Genomic DNA, 21,187 nt, shown 5'->3' with positions numbered 1-21,187 from the left:
AAAGTGTTTTGATTCAGAGGCGCTTATATAATTTACCTTTCATCAAAACTCAAATTGTGATCTGCAAACTGCTCCAGCAATGTTCTCTCAATTATTTTCTTTGGGGCCTGGTTTTGGATGAAGTACACAACTGCATGATGCAACCGGTAATCACACTCAGGTGGTGTGTCTTCTTGGGCCAGTTTGAGTAACCGTGCATATTCTGATTTTATGGCCTAAATACAAAATAATAAACACATTAACAGTTTAGTTTTTAGCAGACCAATTAGTGAATACCATACCACATTTAAAGTTCTAGGCCCTGTGCAATTCAAATTATATATCAATTTCAGTAATAATAGGAATATTCCCAGCCAAGACACTATTTCGGTTCGAAAGGGTTCCATACCCTTTATGAGGTTCCATACCTCAGAATGTAACTTGACACTTTATTTATGCTACATGATATAAAGTCTTGCAATTAGAAAAGGGATAATGATAATTTTTAAAGCTAAATAAAATAATTCTTTAAAAATGGTTGTAAGTATCAACATTCAGGAAAATGTGAAAATATATTTTAAGGCCCAAGACACAATATTAAACTAATTGATTTTTTGTAGCATTAACCATCAAAAATAATTCTGTCTAGCACAACATTAGCACACGCTATACTTCCATGGTATTTAAGAAGGGTTTATCTGGTAACACTCAACTGAAGAATGAGCAACAGATGAGTTGGGTCGAAAGCTTACAATGGGTTGAAAGCATACAAGAGTACTTTCATATCTTTGAAATATTCAATATTTTTCAAAATCTGTTTTGAGGAGACATGAAAGTATACACCTTATAAACTTAGGGAATGAAACAGGATGTACCAACATATTTTCCTATACAAGCAACACAGAGCATCCAGAATGCTACAGCAGTAACAAAGTCTGCGTTTTACAGATTTGTTTTATTGATGGTTCTTTCTCATCTCGCTGGGAGCACCAACGTTTCCCAACCTAGAGTCTCCTTCCACAGGCTACCACTTGGCAAATCTATACTGATCCAACCGCAAGAGAAAGTTTCACTTAGTGGCCCAGTTTGCACACCACGATAACCCATTTTTAGAAATGCTGAGTTATCATGAATGAGGCAGAGTGCTGGTATATGCTGCTAGACTGCTTTCAAGCAAGCACATAGCTAAACGTCCAAACCAGGAACACTGATTTGTCTCTCCCCTGACAAGCCAGAGTCATAACCATCATAAGACATAATCTGGTTTATGACTCTGGCTCGCTGGGGGAGAAACAAGCCAGAGATCCTGGTTCACATGCAACACCAAGCAAACCACGAATGGAAAGTCTGTGGTTTATTTAGCTGCTCCTGCAGCTTATCTCTTCCCCAACAAACATACTGCCTCATTCATGATAAGCCACAATTTATTGTGATGTGCAAACTGGCCCGGTGAATCAATATACACATACAATTTCATTCTTTTTTCTCTGACGGCGAGCTTTGCATTATGTGAACCAGTTTTAGAAGATATAATTTTAGGCTGGAGATAATTTGAAATCTGGAATCTGGAATCCATGTAGGGTTAACAACTTCAACTGAAAACAGCGGATAGGGAGACAGGAACATTGCAAGGCAGGATAAGAGCCAGTGGCCACTTTCAGATGATCGTATCTTGGTTTAATATGCAGAGCTATGAATAAGACTTTTGACTCTGCACAGAGCCCCTTTGCAGAAATGAGCAAATAAATCAGGAAATCTTTAACTATGGTTTTCCATTTCATCCAAACTGTATGGATAATGGTTTTAAAACAAGCCAGGATACAAAGACATGACTTGAAGCTGGCTAATATCATGGCATGTTCTAAGCCATTAACCATAGTTTCCTAGGCTGGGCATAACCAGAACCTGCTGTTAATTAATGCTGGTTTGCTTGTTCATGAAAAGGGGCTCCATGCATGACCACAAGGTTCATTCATATCTCTCACTTATTAAGCTGAGATAGGTTCATCCGAACCAGCTCAAATGTTATTGATCCTAGAAGCAATATTTGCACCACTTATCATGTATAGTATATCCCATTTAATATATTTCATTTAAATGTGACCCAGATTTTAGTAAAACACCCATAGCTAATATTTAAACATGAGAAAACATTTTAATGAGAAGTTCATCACTGCCTATATAAGGGGATGGGGAAACTTCTTTAAGGTAATTTCTTCAGATCCAAACCATGACCTTTATATTTTAGTTCATGGAAAGAAAGTTTTCCCATTTTCTCCTCCCCACAATAACCTTCTTCACACATTATTCAGAAGCTTTCCTTCTGTAAATTTCCTTATGTTGACTTATTTTAGGGTCCAAGCCTATGAATTTAAGATCAGTCCAATCTTTGGTTCCCCTAAAACAAATACAATCCAAACTGGCACGTCAGAAGGCTACAGCACAAATACTGATTTTGTAATCACGCTGCCAACTCTACAAACCTCTGTTGTACTAGTTGCCCTTCCACAAGTTACTTAACCAAGACATTTTATGATTAAAGACAGATTATTAAGTTTTTCATTGCTGGAATAAGGAAATCTACCAATAACTATGTATACCAGGGGAGGTAGTATACACTGAGAGCCAGTGTAGTGTAGTGGTGAGAGTGACGGACTGGGAGCCGGGAGACCCGGGTTCTAGTCCCCACTCGGCCATGGAAGCTCACTGGGTGACTTTGGGCCAGTCACAGACTCTCAGCCCAACCCACCTCGCAGGGTTGTTGTTGTGAGGATACAACGGTGAGGAGGAGGATAATGTAAGCCGCCTTGAGTTCCTTGCAAGAGGGAGAAAGGCGGGGTATAAATGCAATAAATAAATAAATATACCAGGGGAGGGAAATATATCACAACATGGATCTAGGCAATAAAGCTTGTCTCTTTGGTCCTTGTGTCTTGTAAAAGACAGTGTCTAGAAAGGAAATAGGAGTGGGGGCAGATGGAACTTAAAATTACATCTTCTTCAGAGAGGAGAAAAGACAGCTTGTAGGCAGGTAATTATAGTACAGACCTAGCAAGGGCTACGGTTCTGTATCGTTATGAGCAACATGACTTAGCAGCCATAACTATTTCACCAGGCAAAGGGCAGCATGATGTGCTGTGTAATCTCATATTATTTCCCATACAGAGTTTTTTTTTTAGACTAGGGTGGCAACCATCAAAACCTGTTTACACTTCTGTAACTCAAAAGTGAAATCAACAGGACCTAAGGTGCTTCCAGACAAGGCTTTTTTTGTGTAATCACATTCTTCATTCATGGAATTTTATGGGGGATTCAGATGTTGCCTTCCGTTTGTAGGCCTCCTGTGTTTTCCCATTTCCTCTTCCATCTTTTTTCTTACCAGAAAAAAATCCAATAAGGAAAAAACAAAACAAATAGCTGCACAAAGTCTTTGGTTGTTAGTGTTAGGAACCCTCCATCTGGAAGCACCCATAATCCACAAAACTGGGCACAGTTTTAGAGCACAGTTTACTTAAGGTATTCCACTGGCTGGACTTGTGGAGTTACCCACTATGTTACATTTTTATTAACTTTATGTGGGAACATATCAGTATTGATTACATTTATTGTTCAAACAATGCCTTCAAAAAATCTTGGATGTCACCATGTTACTTTAGTTATCTCTCTGGACAAAGCACATTTAAAATTTGGAGAGAACAAAAACTCCAAGAACAGTCAAACTTGGAATTAGAGTTAAATACAAAGACAATCAGAGGAAAAGTTGAAACTGTTAGTTGTACCTGAAAGAACCCTGCTTCTGGCCCACACCTGTCATACACGTTCGTGGCTTTACCTATAGCCATGATAATACCTTGCATGTTCGGGGTCAGCATGACCTATTTTGGAGATGTAATATATATATATTGAATGATGAAAAATATAAACTTATGTCAGTATGTGCCTTTACATACTCATGCCAGATAGAGCAAGTACATGCCTACACTGCAATGGCAAGCATTTCAGTGTTAAATTTGTGGCCTCCAAATCACTGCACTCTTGCTTATTTTCATCACAGTAATTATGTAACCTAGTCTTACACTAGAATAATTAATGGGAATACTTCAGGCATTTAAGAGGAAAAAAAGATTTCAAAACTTCACACACATGCAGCATTGACCCTTGAAACTGAGCCGTTAGCAAACTGAATTAGTAAGTCACACTCGTAAGAGATCATTGGCTTCCTAAGCAAGATATGAAGTAGCCTGTTCTTCTCTGGTTAACCATGCTTTCATAATTCTTATACCTACAAATAATTCATAGATTTTTAATGTGTACGTCTGTTTAATCACACTGTCAAAAGTACTTTGTCCTAATGTCATTAAAAGGCTGTGCCTCAGGTTCCTGAACAGCTCCTGAAGTACAGAATTGTGTCAGGATATGGCTATGGAAGCATTTGATATAGAAGTAAAAAGCAGCAGAACACAAGATAGAAGTGATTCACTTCTACCTATTTCAAAATTCAGTTTCCAACACAGAGAAGCAATTGTCTCCCATTGTTTGGCTCTGTAGTATATTCCTTCTGAACATGAGAACTCTTTTAAGAATCAGAACGGAAGATGACAAATGGTAACCATACAAGGTAGTGGTTCTGCAGTAATGCACTACGCAAATACAGAGGCCAAGCGCAAATCCACCAATTTTGTATTTGGATACGAATGCAAATTCATAGACGAGTGTGGATGTTGTCTACCTACGCTGTATGGCCTTTCATTGAATGTGCACTTTGATCAGAGATGTAGAACCATTTTCACTCCTTGGGTCAAATTCCATTTTGGAGACGCTCTTGCAGGCCACATTCCAGTGGTGGGTGGGGCTGAAGGTAAAGGAGTGGGGGCAAAAATACCAGCATATTTTAGCTTAACACTCTTACTCCCAGTAACTAATCTGAGGAATGGAAAGAAAACTGCAGAAAAGCTGGGAAACCACAAAACCATTAGTGGTTGGGGGAAAGAGGGTAGTGCCAGAGAAGGGTGTGTAGTCTTCTGGGAACCCCTGAGGGCTGAATTGGGACCCCTAGAAGGAGAGATTTGGCCCCCAGGCCTGAGGTTCTGCACCCGAGTTAGAAGATTTATGAAAGTAACTAAGTGCAGATATACTATTTGTCACGAGATGCACATTTGGAGATGCATCCCATTTAAGCTGGTTCCAATTATAATCAAGTTGCACTCAAAAGAACTTGTACTTACAGGTTCGTGTCCTCAGAAACCCATTTTCTCCTCCCCACATACTCTTTAAGATGCAAGGAGGCAGTCCCACTGGATCTTAAAGGGCTACCTGCAAACTGGTGGATTCTTTTCTTGTCCAGAAACTATAAAGATCCAGCAGGCAAGTGGATCCAGGCTGTGACTGCACTCCAGATGTTCAGCCAGTGCTGCTGCCTGGCAAGAGCATCCATTGGGGCCCTGCTAGCTAGAGCTATCGCACACTCTTAGCCAACACAATTCCTCCATCACATAAACTGTGAAAGTTGGAGAAGTATCAGGATTGGAAGATGTGCTCCTTAACTGTATCCTCCATGGCCAATTTCTCACCCATTCTGAGCTACAGACTGTATGGAAACCCATGGCAAGTCCTTGCTCATTCCTTTACCTGTTCACTACTGTGTTCAATGGCAACAAATGAGCATCCCTCTGTCCCCATTTTAAATACCCATGATTCCTACATGCCTCATGGATCAGCCCAGTATGCTAGCAACCCCTAGCGACCTCTTCTTTCCCTGCTTTCCTATCCAGATTGTCTGTACATGGGAAACTCACTTTACTAGGTCTCAGTGAGTACAGCACAGAGAACAATGACTGTTGATTTCTGGTCACCATTGGGCCTTACAAGGGGAGTTCTAAAGATGAGCCCATTCCATTAGCTCTTCTGAGACCAGCTCCACTTGGCTTCTCACCACCGCAAATGAAAATGTGTTCATTTAACACGGGAAGCTGCCTTATACGGACTCAGACCATTGGTCCAACTATCTCAGTAAGGTCAACACTGACTGGAAGTGGCTCCCCAGGCTTTCACGCAGGAGTCTTTCCCAGCCCTACCCAGAGATGCCAGGAACTGAACCTGAGAAACACACAGCTTTAAAATGCTCATAACCTAATACTAATGAGCTAGTGGGGTCACTGTGGATCCCAGAAGCTGTCGAATTATTTGTTAAACTTCTTTGTAGCAGACCCGTATCACACATTTTCCATGTATGCCTCAATAATTATGGGCTCAGTTATCTTGTGGTGTTCTACCGCCCACTCTTTTTCAGTTTTTAAGAAAGTTATGTTCAACTTGCTAAGGCTATCAGGGGTCCAATTTACCCCGACTGAAACAAATATGAAAGCACTGACAGTAATTGGGGTCTGTTCTGTCCCAGCAACTTCTTAAAATAGGGTAGGAAAAATAACTTGGCATTTTGTCTTGATCATAAATTCAATTGGGGGGGCTATACCACTTTAAGAACACTGGAGTAGATTTTTTCTCTTTTTGTAAATATTTTTCTGTATACCTCCCACCCCCCAGCAATGCAGTAGTCTGTTGGATCCCAAGACTACATTGTACTCTGGAGGTTAATTCTGCTCCAAGCTGGCTTTATCTTGACATAGGAGTTAACGCTCATAGTGCAAACCTGAAGAACTGATTTCTTATTCATAATGTTCTTCTATTAACTCCCACACCCATACCTATATTAGGCTACTGGGGTACACTGGACTCCTATTATTTACTATGAGCCCACTATTTTACCTGTGCATTTTACGTTCACGTTTTCTTTGCTCTCGTTTTCTCCTCTACAGCTTCCTGATAACCCAATGAGGAACTTAAGTTAACATTCTGTAGACCAATGTACTCCAGTAGTTTTTGGATTAATGTTTTTGGAACGCAATACCAATAACATCTACTTTCAAAAATTAAAAGGAAGCCACGTTGGTCCATAAGAATAATTCCAAAATTCACAGCCAGGCAATGCCTTTTATTAGGACCAACCAAATATGCACAAAACTGTGGGCAAAACTGTTTTTTTTGTGTGGTAAAATCTTGCCTGATGAAGAAATCTGGAGATCTCCAAAGCTTGCCCACAATTTTGAGCGTATTTGGTTGGTCCTAATAAAGGGACCGTGGATTTGTTTTGTTTTTTCTATGTCAAACCAGAATCATTTTGAAATCTATCATGTCTTTATTTCAAGCTAGAACTCAACAGCAGATTTACAATGTCCCCCAAATACATGAGGATGACCTTAGTCAAAGTTAATTTTGCGCCATTCAAAAACATGCCATTAGAAAAGGCAAGCAGCATCTAACAGTTCTTGATTGTTCAGATTGCAGTAGATCAGCTCAAGTGTTTAGGTGTTTAGATAGGAAGAAACTAGTTACGTGCCACCATGTGCAAGCATGCCAAAGGCAGCAGCTGTCTTTAGCACAGGAATGATGCACAAATCTGTGATTAAGGTGAAGGTGGTACCTCGTCATCATAACCCCCCTCCTCTGACTCAATCACATAAGTCCCTACTTCAGGAATTGCCACTTCTCCAACTTTCTGGTTAGGAGCTGTTGAAATTGGGGCACTATCAGAATTCTGTAGGGGGGGAAAAAGAGAATGTGAGAAAAAACCCCAGAAAGGTGGCAGACTAATCAGACTATCAGAGAAGTTAAGGTGATAACGCTAGCAAACACTACTGTCTGCCTTCTTTTACTGTTTAGATTTTTAGGGTGCAATGCTTTGCATGTATAGACAGAAATAAGTTCTACAATGCTGAGAGTTGTAGGGCTTTTTCTGTCTAAACACACACAGGATTGAGCCCTTAAGAGACACTGACTGATATCTTAAAAATGCAAGCAAAATATTTTAAAATTAAAAATTAAGGCACACTCACAACGGGTTATGTATACATCATATACACATACATGGGAGGGACTGTGGGTCAGTGATAGAGCACATGCCCTGTATGCAGAAGGTTGCAGGTTCAATCCCTGGCATCTCCAGGTAGGGCTATAAAAAATCCCTACCTGAAACCCTGGAGAGCCACTGCCAGTGTCGACAATACTGGTCTAGATGGAGTATACAGTAGCTTCCTACGTTCCTGTTATAGCCATATATACTGAAATTCTGGTATTAAGTGTATGCGTGTGTACATGTGTGTGTGTGTTTATGCATGTTTATCTCTTCTTAGACTTTGCCTGAAAATGTTAGGCTAGAAGCTTCTAACAAAACATGTACAAACCTGGGATTTTCCAGGTGCAGATGCAGCACTGTATCCTATTCCCTATACTACACTGGGATATTGGAACACAATCTGTATAAATCCAAGCCCTTGATCTAAACTAAACTGTGGACCAGGATGATAATATTCCTCTCTAATCCATGTGGTAAGTTTGAACAATTTGGTTATCCAGGGGACCCACTCAAACCTTGCGTTGTTGTTGTTTTTTTCTTACATGGAGTTAACTTCCAAATGGAGGGGTGCAGGGGCAGAAAATACAACAGAGATCTCATTTAAAAATGGGTATATAGGGGTAGATGCTTCAGTATAAAAATGGCACTCTGCCTTAAATTTGCCACTTGAAACAACTGTTACTTCATTTTAAAGTTTATACTAATAATTTGAGTAAGAGAAGGAAGGGGGATGCATTAGATGTAAAATAAATTGTGTGCTGTTGAGCAGCACAGATGAGGACGAGTTTGGCAATGAACTAGGATGGAAAAGTAGCTTGTATTTGTGGTGCTTGTTTTCCAGTATATTATGATCTTATCCAGTATATTATAGGAAACGATCACAAATAGTTCCAAAGAAGAAACTAGGAAATAAGAATAATTAAACTTGAATGAAAGAGAAACCAATTTGAGATTTAAGAAGAGTAAAGAGTTGCATGGCAGGACTATTTCATTAAATAATCAGGAATAAGGTTGCTTATACTGAACTACATGAATCATTTACACAGTGCATTTCAGGTGAACACTTCACATCTGTTATTGCACTAATAAAAATGTTAACAATCCATGGCCAAGATTAATTGTTTCAAAGACAGTGTTGTAATTTCAGTGGTGAATAGTTTAGGGCTTGCAACCTGTTAGTCTTTTGTATGGGGCGGCATACATTTTTGGCTTTGAAAGACTACTGTCTACTGCTCACAAAGTACAGCTTACATACCTTCAGAATTGGTGAGCTAATTATACGGTTTGCTGCATGAGTCCTCCAAACAGCAATATGCCTATATTAGTCCTGCACATTCTCTGTCCTACAGTCAGTAGTCAAGTTGAGATGTGCAGGCCTGTTGGATGCCTTGCAGCAAGCAGCACTTACAAAGCAATGCAATTTTTGGGAACTGGTGCTCCCATGTCAGGGTTGCTACATTTTGTTGCTGCTCTGTGTGCAACCACGGAAGTCTAAAAAAAGGGGGGCTGCTCATGTGGGACACTGTAAATGTGAACAGGTTTAAGTCAATGTTAGTAAAGAATGATGTACCAACATTTATTCAGCATTACCTCAGGTTGAGTTCATGTTAGCAACCTGCTTTGTAATCTGAATGCTTCGCACAAAAGTAAGTGAACGTGTGTATATGTTTATGCACGTGTGCATATGCATGAGTATCCACATTTATGGCAGCTGGGCATATTTGTATCTGTTTGTGTGCATTTTAATCTCTGATTAAACTATGCATCATTAAATGAATGTGTGTAAAAAGGGAAAAGGTTTAACGTTCCTCACTGACAGCAAAATTTCACAAAAAAGTTAAGGCTATGTATGACATAAAATTTTGGCTACTTCGGAAAATCCAGATAATTTGCTAAGCATTATGTGGAGTTGCTCCTACACAGCAATCTCATTCCTTATAATAAACCAGCTCCAAAGCAACATTTAATGCTTCTTTTTCACATCTTATCATTGCATGTCACATCCTAATACAAACTACCACTGCTGAGCCACACAGATAGATGGAAGGATAATATTCTCTTTTTATAGGCAGACAGTCAATTAATAATCACTATGGTCAATTTCTAGTTTTCTAGCCCTTTTCCTGTGATCTTGGAACAATGCCAGCAACTCAGTAGTAACATTCAGACTGTACAACGAAGCCATAGCTTTGCTGTGTAGAGAATGCACCACTATGAGCCTCAGGCCTCCATCCTCTCCCCCGCCCCCTCTCTTTGTGCATGAAGGGAGGGCATTCAAAGCTATTACTCAAATATTGGTACAAATCAATTTGTCAATTCTTCTAAATATGGGGATACTGTTGTTTGTACACCCCAGCGTTAGCTAACCAATCAGGTCCTGGCTACATCTAGAGGAAATGGGAAACTAATGTGTACTGAACCTCCAAAAGGAAACTTTAAACCTTCTCCCCTTGTCCATGAAGGAGGGAGGAAGAGAAAGAGGGAGTGTGCAAGGGGCCACGGTGCATTCTCATAACAAAGCATGGTTTGTTATGATGCCTGAACGTGACGCCTGATTATTTGTTCTAAAAATAATAATGGTTCAGAGGGCTCAAAGGGCATCGATCAGCAGAAGAGGAACATCTCCCTTTCCCTGCCTAACCTCAAGATCTGCTCAAAGTATTGGGGGACCCTCTGAAGTAGAGAAGGTAAAGGTATTATTTCTCAACTTCACAGAATCCTATTGTATTAAAGTGAACAGTGACTGTTCCCTGGATTCTAAGGTAGCTTAAGCAAATATGACACCGTGGAAGTATGAAAAGTATAAGGGGAAAATAATTTGTTTACTGTAAATGTTGTGTTTAAAAGGCAGAAGTATTAAACATATAGTTAGGACAAAGCTCAGATACACATGATTTTTTGTATTATTATAGGAAGTAAAAGAAATATTGTGATAATATTTACACTAGCAATGTTCCCTGGGGGTCATCACATGGATATCCTCTGGAACAGTGAAGTGGAATGGGCTTCAACACATAAAGAACATGACAAACTGTAGTTAACTAAAAGCAGAAGCAAAAACTTATAAACTATTCCTCCCAGCTGTGCAGGAGGAAAGGGGTGGGGGTGGGAACTCACTCAGGCACATCACGCTAAACAGCCAATCCATATAAAGGTCACAAATATTTTACATTTTTTACCAAGTTCATAACAGCATCGGGACTCTTATTTTCTTGCTCAGTGAATGCTTTTGTGATTGCACGTATAGAATCTTCTTTCAACTGCTTTGAGACATCAGTCCTTGACGGTTGTTCCAAATATTCTGGTTCTTCTCCTTGAATGGTAGGAAAGGGAAAATACAAAAGTACAATGACTATTAGGGACCATACCAATGAGATTTTTGTTAAGAAAATATGCTCAGCAGGGATCAAGTTAGTGCAAACAGTTCACATGAACTTGTCCTACAAGCCCTTGAAACAAGTCCCTGTCCGGTTTTAAAATTCTCTTCTCACGGTGGGAACTGCTGCAGTGAAAAACAAACAAAACTTTGGCTTTATCCCCACAGTTAAGAATTGGTTTGGGGTCTTATCAGCTGCAAAAAATCCCATTATTATATACTGCTAAAATCAGAGCATGAGTATGCAACACAATTTTATATGTAATCACAGTTTTTATCTAATGCAATTTCAAGTGAAATTTAATATGAGAGAGATACTGACAACTGTATTTTTCTGACCATACCTAACTACAAGTATAGAACCTAAGCATCAGAACTAAGGCTAGAAAACGTGCGTTTTTTCCAAGTCATCTCAACCTGGCGAATGTTATCAACATGCAGAAAGATGTTTACATGTCCTATTGGAAGCATAAACATGGTAATGGGAGGAGGCAGACAGCAGCCATTCATCTAAATGACAGGGTACAATCACAACACTCTTGCATTGGGCTTTCACTGGTTAACAGATTATCTGTCATTTCACACTCTGATTCTACTGATCAGATTGTGGTATTGATGGGAGAGGGTAAAAGGATTATACAGTTATTTCCTTACTGACCTTGGGCAGTGGAAGGCATAGGCACCCTGGGCATCTGGGGTGTTGATGCTTTTTCCTGTTGTGCTTTCAGAGCAATCTGTTCATCCCATTCTTCTAACTCTTTTTCAAAGCGCGTATTGTCTTCTTTGACATAATCTCTTAAATCAGGAGGTAATGTATCCATTCCAACAACCATATGACCCGTTTCCTTGTTGAATTCCTCTGTAACAGCACACAAAATGTGTGTGTATATGTGTGTGTGTGATATGCATTAGAGAACATGAAATGGAACATGCACACATAATTTCACTAATTGTTCAAAAGCAAACACCTAAATCAGCACACACACAAGACAGCTCAGGGTTTTAATAAAACAAGGCTTGCAATTTGAAAACTGTACACTAGCATGTTACATCAAGAGTCCCCAAACATTTTGGGTCGATGGGAACAGTTGGAATTTTGAGTGCGTATCATGGGTGCTCTCACAAAATGGCTGCCATGGGAGATCTGCCCATTCATAAAATGGCTGCCATGGCCAGTCACAAAACACTCATTTCCCAGAAGGCAAACTAGTGAGACTAAAAGACAAGCAGCTTGCTGAAAAACTTAAGTTCAAGGCAGAAGTGTGGTTTGAACTCCAAAACACAAAACCACCCTTCAGAACCCAAACAAAGATGATGCTGGAGGGCAGCATTTAGCTTTGCAGCATGCCAGCTTCCCAATTTAAAAAGTAAAGATAAAAAATATTTTAAAATCAACTAAAAATCAGGAGAAGCAGGGAACATGGTGGACACTGGGAGATGTCTTCAGGAACACGGATTGGAGACCCCAATGCTACATCATGGTAATTATTTCTTGAAAACAATGCCACTGTGCTAGCATTTTTATTATGCTATTAGTTACGGGTGAAAGTACACAAGGTGCCTAACCTACGTTTCTGCCAACATGTAATGTAGCAGCAAGAGAAGCCACATTTTCAGAGGAAAATCAACTGGCAGGAAGTGCTTAAACTTTCTCCTGTCCCCCAATTTTCCTCTGCAAGCTGGCCTTCCCCAGGTACTTTCCCTCCAGTTGATGGTTCTTATGTTTATTTGCTGGTCAAGCGGTGAGGAGAAGCAGCACACAAAACTGGGAGAAGATTTATACACCTCTCCTCACCCACCACTATAAATCCTTAGCAAAACCTTTTGGCATTTGTTTTACATAGGTCCATTTTTATACTCGACAAGCAAGATGACAGAGACTCAGCAAAATAATTATACAAATGCATCCAAATTACAAAGCAGTAGTACTTTGTGGCCCTCAGACCTCTCTACGTGTCAGGAAGACATTTAGAATCGTGATGTCATTTACATATTCACCATTTTTAACAAAACTATGCACACGGAGGCAGTAGCACTGATATATTGCATGGTATTACCTTGTATCAAAAATGGTTCCTTATCATTGATATACATTAAACAGTAAGCACTCGCATTCCGATAACCACCAAATGAGTCACGCTCAAGCTCTTCCCAAGTAGACTTTGTCACAGAAATATCATTGTACTTCATCCACCTCCTTTGGTAACTGTCATAAATATATGCCCAGTAGTGTCCTGCATTAGCCTGGCCTTCATGAACTAATACAGCATGTAACCGATAAGGAACCTAAGTCAAATAAAATCAATGGATAATGATTAGTAAGTTCAGGTATAATTAATAAAAGGACAATGAACAGGGAAGGGAAGAGAAGAGAATGTGGGATTAATCAGACATATTAGATAGAAAACATGGCTCACAGTAACACTTTAGCTACATTTCCTTCCTCCCACTTCCCTAAAATACTTCACATCCAGCTTTACTTGCTCACTCTACCATGCTCAGGTTTAGACAAGAGACTAACAACTACCTTTTTCTACGGCCATCCTGAACCTTTGTCACAGTTTAGCAGAAACAACTGACATTTCCACATTCACAGCTCAATATTATACATGTCTACTACGAAGTAGGTCCCAGTGAGTTCTATTGACTTACTCCTTACAACACAGTTTTAAAGTTTCTCATTGGAGTATGCAAATAGTTATTTTACCATGTTACAGGATTACAAGGTAAGCTCCTCAAGTGGCTTTGAACTACAGTTACACTCACCTGAAAAGTTATCTTAAAATACATCTACTGAAGTGTGTGTGTGCGTGCGCACTCACACACACACACACACACACACACACCAGTCTTTCCCCAATGAAGTGTAAATTTTGTGGGTGGAAAGATGGTATGGCTATGTGTGATATAGGTTTTGGCCAGTGCATCTTCACCAGATGGCCAATACAGGGTTAGTTTACGCATGGCCCCACCATATGGATTGTATATGCAGTAGAGCACAGGTTGCCAAACTGCCAACATCCGCCGGATAATGAAGAAAGCCAGGGAGTTTCAGAAAAACATCTACTTCTGTTTTACTGACAGTTCTAAAGCCTTTGACTGTGTGGATCATAACAAACTGTGGCAAGTTCTTGGAGGTATGGGGATACAAAGTCATCTTGTCTGCCTCCTGAGGAATCTGTATAACGACCAAGTAGGAACAGTAAGAACAGACCATGGATCAACGGACTGGTTTAAGATTGGGAAAGGAGTACGGCTCTCACCCTACCTATTCAACCTGTACGCAGAACAGATCATGCGACGTGCTGGGCTTGATGAAGCCAAGGCTGGAGTTAAAATCGCTGGAAGAAACATTAACAATCTCAGATATGCAGATGATACCACTTTGATGGCTGAAAGCGAGGAGGAGCTGAGGAACCTCATGACGAAGGTGAAAGAAGAAAGTGCAAAAGCTGGGTTGCAGTTCAACCTCAAAAAAACCAAGATTATGGCAACCAGCTTGATTGAGGACTGGCAAACAGAGGGAGAAAACATGGAGGCAGTGGCAGACTTTGTCTTTCTAGGCACAAAGATGACTGCAGACGCTGACTGCAGCCAGGAAATCAGAAGACGTTTACTTCTTGGGAGGACAGCAATGACAAATCTTGATAAAATAGTGAAGAGCAGAGACATCACACTGACAGCAAAGGTCCGCATAGTTCAAGCAATGGTATTCCCCGTAGTAACCTATGGCTGTGAGAGCTGGACCATACGGAAGGCTGAGCGAAGGAAGATAGATGCTTTTGAACTGTGGTGCTGGAGGAAAATCCTGAGAGTGCCTTGGACTGCAAGAAGATCAAACCAGTCCATACTCCAGGAAATCAAGCCAGACTGCTCACTTGAGGGAAGGCTATTAAAGGCAAAACTGAAGTACTTTGGCCACATAATGAGAAGACAGGATACCCTGGAGAAGATGCTGATGATAGGGAAAGTGGAAGGCGAAAGGAAGAGGGGCCGACCAAGGGCAAGATGGATGAATGATATTCTGGAGGTGACAGGCTCGACCTTGGGGGAGCTGGGGGTGGTGACGGCCGACAGGAAGCTCTGGCGTGGGCTGGTCCATGAAATCACGAAGAGTCGGAAGCGACTGACCGAATAAACAACAAGAGCACAGGTTGAGATTTCAGACCTATTTGTAGTTATGTTATCTCCATAACATATCATGTTAACTGGGCACCACAAATGGTTAATTGTACACTATTTGATGGAAAGACGGGATACATATTTAACAATATAAAAATATAACTAAACAAACTGGGGACAATGACAGCAGGTACTGTGTGTTCTGTCAACATGGGGAAAGGATTGGACAAAAGTGTCATAAATGGGGATTACTTGTATAGGCATTTTCATATCTAGAAGTTGAAACCTTAGATTAAGAGTGTGTTATAAGGTGGCTGAAAATTATGTTTAAACTCTTAAAATACACTAAGTGGGCCACTGTGAAGAAATGCCATGTATATAACTGTTGTTGTTCTGTAATATTTACTTTGTGTGGTCTCTGAGAGGCAATAATGTATCTGAGTAGACTTGAGGCCTTGCTTTGTAGTAGTTGCTTAGTGACGTTCTGAAGGGGGGAAGAGAGTGATAATCGCTTTGCATATTGTTAGATGGGGTCTGGGGCAGGTAAATTCAATTCTGATAGGCTGAGAATTCTAGCTAGATGAAAAAGAGTGGTTGAGAAAGGACAGTTAAGGACAGTTAGACGTTGAGTGAGTCTGTGGGTAGTCTGAGAGGGAGAAAGTCTGCTGGTTGGTAGGTGGTGTTATAGAAGGACTAGGAGAATGCTGAGAAGAAAGTGAATAGCTAAGGCCTGAATATTACACTACTATTCCTTTGTAGGATAACCATATGTGACTGGTGAAGATCAGGAATAGGGAGCAGGTGGCTATGTTATGCCAGGAGGCTTCCCTAAGATCTTGCTAGAAGAAGGTTACATAAGCAAGCAGGAAAACCCAGATAAATGGTCTAAGCAGCCAGTAAGACAGCAGCAGCAGCTTTGGGAGTCAGAGGAAGACTGTACCAGTGAATGTATTTGCCCGGGACAGAGGTTTAGGGAATTTGGCCCAAGGTAAAAGTCATTAAGAGTCTTGTAGCAGCAATGGTGTCTTTTGAGTCCTTAAGAATTATCACTAAGCAATCTTTTGAACATCCCAAAGTAAATACTGGTAATCCCTTATGTGTAAAATATTCCTTTAATATAATAGTTTATCTGGTCTCTAGTGTTGGTGCCCATTGCAGGGTAAGGCTATTAGGAGGTTTTAAAGTATTCTAAGAGAACCGGTGGCAGCAGAAAAGGGTCAGCTTGTAGAACTCTGAATTATAGTGGCAAAAAGTTCCTTAGGCCCTTAAATATAAGCATTTGTTGGAAATAAGAATCCCCATAGGTGGTGGCAGTGCTGGGGAGGGAAGATCCCCGTAGCCAATAACAGACCATATGGTAATGGTACTTACCTGCACCATTGATTTATCAGAATACATTAGTTCAATTGTCCTCTGTATTCTAGATATGCTCTCTTGCAAGTCTAAAGTGAGAGGAAAATAAAGTGATTTTCCACAATGCAATTACTCCACTACTGCTAGTTCAAATGCTGAAGGAGTATGAATTATTATTTGTTGGGATGCTGTCATTTTCAGGACTGCATCTAAGTGGTAGTGTCATCCTTAGTAGTCTATATGTGTACTTTCACAAAATAAGTCAAATTTTCTAAAGAAAGATGAGACCAAGGTAGATACTCCATTTTTCTCCAATGCTTTCACCCATTTATAAGACACCCAACATTGTAAAACACCCCTCACATATAAAACATAAGAGTCTATGTTTGGGGCATCACTAACAATCATACAAATAGCTGTACTACTTGAACATGTACAGGTTTGGTCCATGTTCATGCAAATGTTTACCTACTCCTTCCCTTCCCTATTGTATAGCACAGCCCATTAAAGCTAGAACACAGAAACTGTGCCATGTAATCAAGGCTGCTCATGTTTTACCTTATTGGTGAGTCCTTTACAACACTTCAGTTGTCATAATGTCCAGTAAAAAGAAAATAGAAAATTTAAGCAATAGCCTCAGCTAGAGGTCCATATGTTTTGGCCGGCTTAGTAAGCAGCCAAAATTTGGGCATGACAACTCCATTTCTCCACTGAGGGTGGCGGGGGGCAGGGGGGGATGCTGTCTGAGAACTAATGAGACTGTCCTCATTAGTCCTTGCCCTTTTCCTTGTTGAATAAAGGAGGTGATGGATTGTCCCTCTCACCCTGAGCCTCTCTAAAGTCAGTGAAAGGTCAGGGAGTGTCCTTCTCCTTTGTCCAGGCTGCAGAGAAGGGTGAGGCCTCTTTTAAAATTTTACAAGTTACTCACTGCAGTGGCAAGCACATTTGTGAATCCCTGGCCTCAGCACAACTTCCCAGCCAGTACCTCTAGTGTCATTTTCTACTTCCGTCCTCCAACGGTGTAAACAGCCCTCTAGCACTGAAAGCTCCTCTTCAGTGATGTGTCTGGGTGCTGGATGCATTGGCAGATCTGGAGGAATCCGAGATTGCGTGAATGGCTTGTGTATTACCGATCGTTGTGCAGGTGATGTGCTTTGTGTTTCTGTAGAAGGCCCCTGTTGTTCTGTTGTGCTATATTTGTTAAACATATGAAATATTCAGTATAAGAAAACCAAATCAATGTATCATTTGAAAAAATACTACACATTGATTAGCAGGCCTCTGAATTCTGAAATGATTGCGAACTATCTTTAACCCTCCATTGACAGATGGGATCCAACACACCCCAACAGCCCAGGAAAAATGCATAGAATGTTTGTGTCAGTCGTTCACAGCTCCATATTCTATGCAGTTCTCAACAATGACGAGGTGTAAATTGCTATGTGGTGTGTCAGCCCACCTCTGCTCCTTAATTTAGTGACAAATTGATGTTTTTACTCTTTATGTCAATTCTACCCCTACAGGAATGACTAGGACAACTGAAAAACCACACATATAATGTGCTAGGGGTCAAAGTGACCCCACCAAACGCTGTTTAAAATGACTAGTTACTTGTTTACTTCACCCAGAACCTGTTCTATCCATTAGTGTTAGAAAGAAGCTTAAAAGAAAAAAAAAAAAACATGTTTTCCTGGAAAAGGGATCATGTTTGTACAGCTTTCTTGGAGTACATCTGAGCCTGATACCAGATTGATACAGTCCATTTTTCCACTGATGAGGGTTTAAAGATGCACCTTGCAGAGTGCAACATTATCTGAAATTTGGCTATTAAAAATTGGTGGGAGGAAGCTACCAGACAAACAACCAAGGACATGAGTGTGTGTGTGCGTGCGTGCTACATTTATCTATGAAGCTGACTCATAGATTATGTATCTAATACCTTATTAGGAGCTTTTGACTGTTTCTAGCTGGTTGAATCCAGGACAAAAGGACTCTGTGGACAAAAGGGCTATGTGCTCACAGAAAGTACCTGATTTGGGGGGTACTCCCTTCCCCCGCATCACAGTTCAACCCATTAAGCAGGGTCCCCCAATCCTCTGTGTTTTCAGGGAGCAGGAGGGAATGCTGTGGGGAGGAAGGGAGGAGAAGTCCACTTCTGCCAGCCCACACACCTAAATCTGGATCTAACCCTGCATTTTGAAGCTCTTGATACCCCAATCAGTGAATCAAAACCTATGTCTTACAAATTGTGAAAATGTCTTATTTTTACTCATCAATGGTTTTCTGAAATACTTGGTAATATAACTGCATAGTTTAAAAAATGCATTAAAGGTAAGAAAAAAAAGAAAACCCCAGGAATAGTACAAAACCACCACATTTGTAAAGGATTAAGCATTTTTTCAGTGAGAGTCTAGGTAGCTCAAATGGGTTGGCGGTAGGCTGCGCGTAACACTAAAAAGTTTTCAACAAAGTTTAAATAAACAAACAAACAAACAAACTTGTATTTGGTCATTTAGTGAGTAACTAATCAACTGCAATTAAGCAAATAACAACCAGAAATATTGAACACATACGAGGCATTATTACCTTGGTATTGCCTGTGTTGACAAAGTACCACTAGGGAGAGCACTAGTATTAAGATCCTCAATAGGAGACGTGCATACTGGCTTACTTGATGCAAACTCCAGTGCATACTGTAGGACATCTACCAAGGGGAATCGTTTAGGACCGGAACCATAGCTTAAATACCTGCCAAAATATATTAACACCCTTGTTACACAAAAAATACTTCCCAACACATTAATTATGTGTTTATAGGCAGTTCACGCAATTGTGGTTCCAGAGAATAAGGCTTGCTTCAAACACTACACTGGCTTCCAGATAGCTTCCAGGTAAGTGTTTGAGAATAGCAGCTGCCACATACGTGCATTGGTTAAAATTGGTCTTAACCACTTGGGAGCCAGTCCACATAAATACATTCCCACAGAGAAAGATACCTGTACATCCAGTATAATGTGTGAAGCTTACATACAGTAACAGATTAACATTTATTCAGACAATATCAAATCATTGTCTATCACTGGGGTTTCCAACGTGGTACCAGTGTGTACCAATGTGCCCACAAACATCTCTCAGCACCCAAATATGCCCACCAGCCAAAGAAGATGGGGTCTATCAACTATTCAGGGGAAGGGACGTAGCCTAGTGGTACAGCATATGCTTTCCCAAGGTTCCAAGTTTAATCTGCAGGTAGGGCTGGGAAAGTATCCTGCCTGAAACCGTGAAAAGGTGCTGTTAGTCAGCACAGACAACACTGAGCTAGATCAACAAATGATCTCATGTGGTGTATAGCAGCTTCCTATGTTCCTAATACTATAGCCCTGTCCAGGCATTCTATATGTGGAGGCTTTCCATGTGAGCCAGAACACAGGTTTTCCAGAGTTCTAGTTCACTTGGAAAGCCTCCATGGATAAAGAAAGCTCTTGTCTTTAGACTGTTGCCCTCTATGAATACAGGGTGATGGATGCAAAAAGGGAGCGGGGTAGGGCTGGAGCACTCCCTCTCGTCACATTTGATTTATCCACATACAGAACGCTTAAATAGGGCTAATGGGAAGGTCTGAAAGAATCCTGCAGAACCTAAGCTTATATACGAGAAATGAAATAAATAAATAAATAAATAAATACTGTCATAGCAAAAGAAACTCACTCCAATGAAATATCACTTAGTCTAAATGAATAATAAATACAAAATAGGTAAAACAGAACAACAGAAAAGCAATACAAGTTAACATTTGGAGAAAAAAGTACATAGAGACAAAACAGATTTTCAATTTGTACAGCTGAAATTCCCCACGATTTCCATTTAGAATGCTCTGTATTACCGTTCTAGTCTCTGCTGCAATACTGTCAGGTATTCTTTAAGTCTCTTGATTTCATCCCGCTTTATTCGTGTTATTTCTCTGTTTTTGTGCATATATCTGTCAAAGCAAGAAGCGGTAGAAAAGTGATTCTTCTGGATTACACTTTAACAATGAATGAGGATATATGCTGAGATTTGTGTATAACCCTTAAAACTGATTCACAATATCATTTTGTTCTTCTACATTTTATTGAAATAGTGAACATTCAGATCTGTTGCCTGCTGCCCAAATAACACAGAATTATATTTTGAATTAGCCAGTGAAAATGAAAAACCTGTGCAAGTGTAGTACAGATAGATTTCTAAACTATTTTCCATAGTTAGATTTTAACTTGATTCTCTAGGATTATTATTAGTAAGTGCCCTTGTAACATTTACTTAAAAAAATTACACTGCCTTCTGAGCAATGAAAAATGTAAAACCAGGTATAAAATGCAATTAACTAAAACAGCAGCCTAAAACATTTAAAGTAACATCAATAAAAACTCATTCATAAAATAAAAAATGTCTATACATTCATTTAA

At 40.1% G+C, this 21,187-nt stretch overlaps 1 protein-coding gene across 4 annotated transcripts in view; it reads right to left on the bottom strand.

The window, feature by feature from the left end:
- Positions 1 to 21,187, bottom strand: part of USP25 (ubiquitin specific peptidase 25) — an 86,832-nt gene that overhangs the window by 12,512 nt on the left and 53,133 nt on the right. For 2 of the 4 annotated variants that reach the window (XM_084843524.1, XM_084843523.1), the window contains 8 exons: positions 20,626 to 20,721; positions 19,329 to 19,490; positions 17,728 to 17,933; positions 16,761 to 16,831; positions 13,325 to 13,553; positions 11,926 to 12,126; positions 11,071 to 11,204; positions 37 to 215 (listed from right to left, as the gene is read on the bottom strand). In XM_084843524.1, the coding sequence (XP_084699650.1) occupies positions 37 to 215; positions 11,071 to 11,204; positions 11,926 to 12,126; positions 13,325 to 13,553; positions 16,761 to 16,831; positions 17,728 to 17,933; positions 19,329 to 19,490; positions 20,626 to 20,721 (1,278 nt within the window). Of the gene's footprint in view, positions 1 to 36; positions 216 to 3,758; positions 3,855 to 7,459; positions 7,574 to 11,070; positions 11,205 to 11,925; positions 12,127 to 13,324; positions 13,554 to 16,760; positions 16,832 to 17,727; positions 17,934 to 19,328; positions 19,491 to 20,625; positions 20,722 to 21,187 lie in introns of all 4 variants that reach the window. The other 2 variants (XM_084843525.1, XM_084843522.1) reach the window with 2 other exon arrangements.

The sequence above is a fragment of the Heloderma suspectum genome, chromosome 3 (assembly GCF_057233095.1).
Source record: "Heloderma suspectum isolate Gila_16-S chromosome 3, 16-S_ref, whole genome shotgun sequence".
NCBI classification, from domain to species: Eukaryota; Metazoa; Chordata; class Lepidosauria; order Squamata; family Helodermatidae; genus Heloderma; species Heloderma suspectum.
This window is presented reverse-complemented; position numbering and strand designations above follow the sequence as displayed.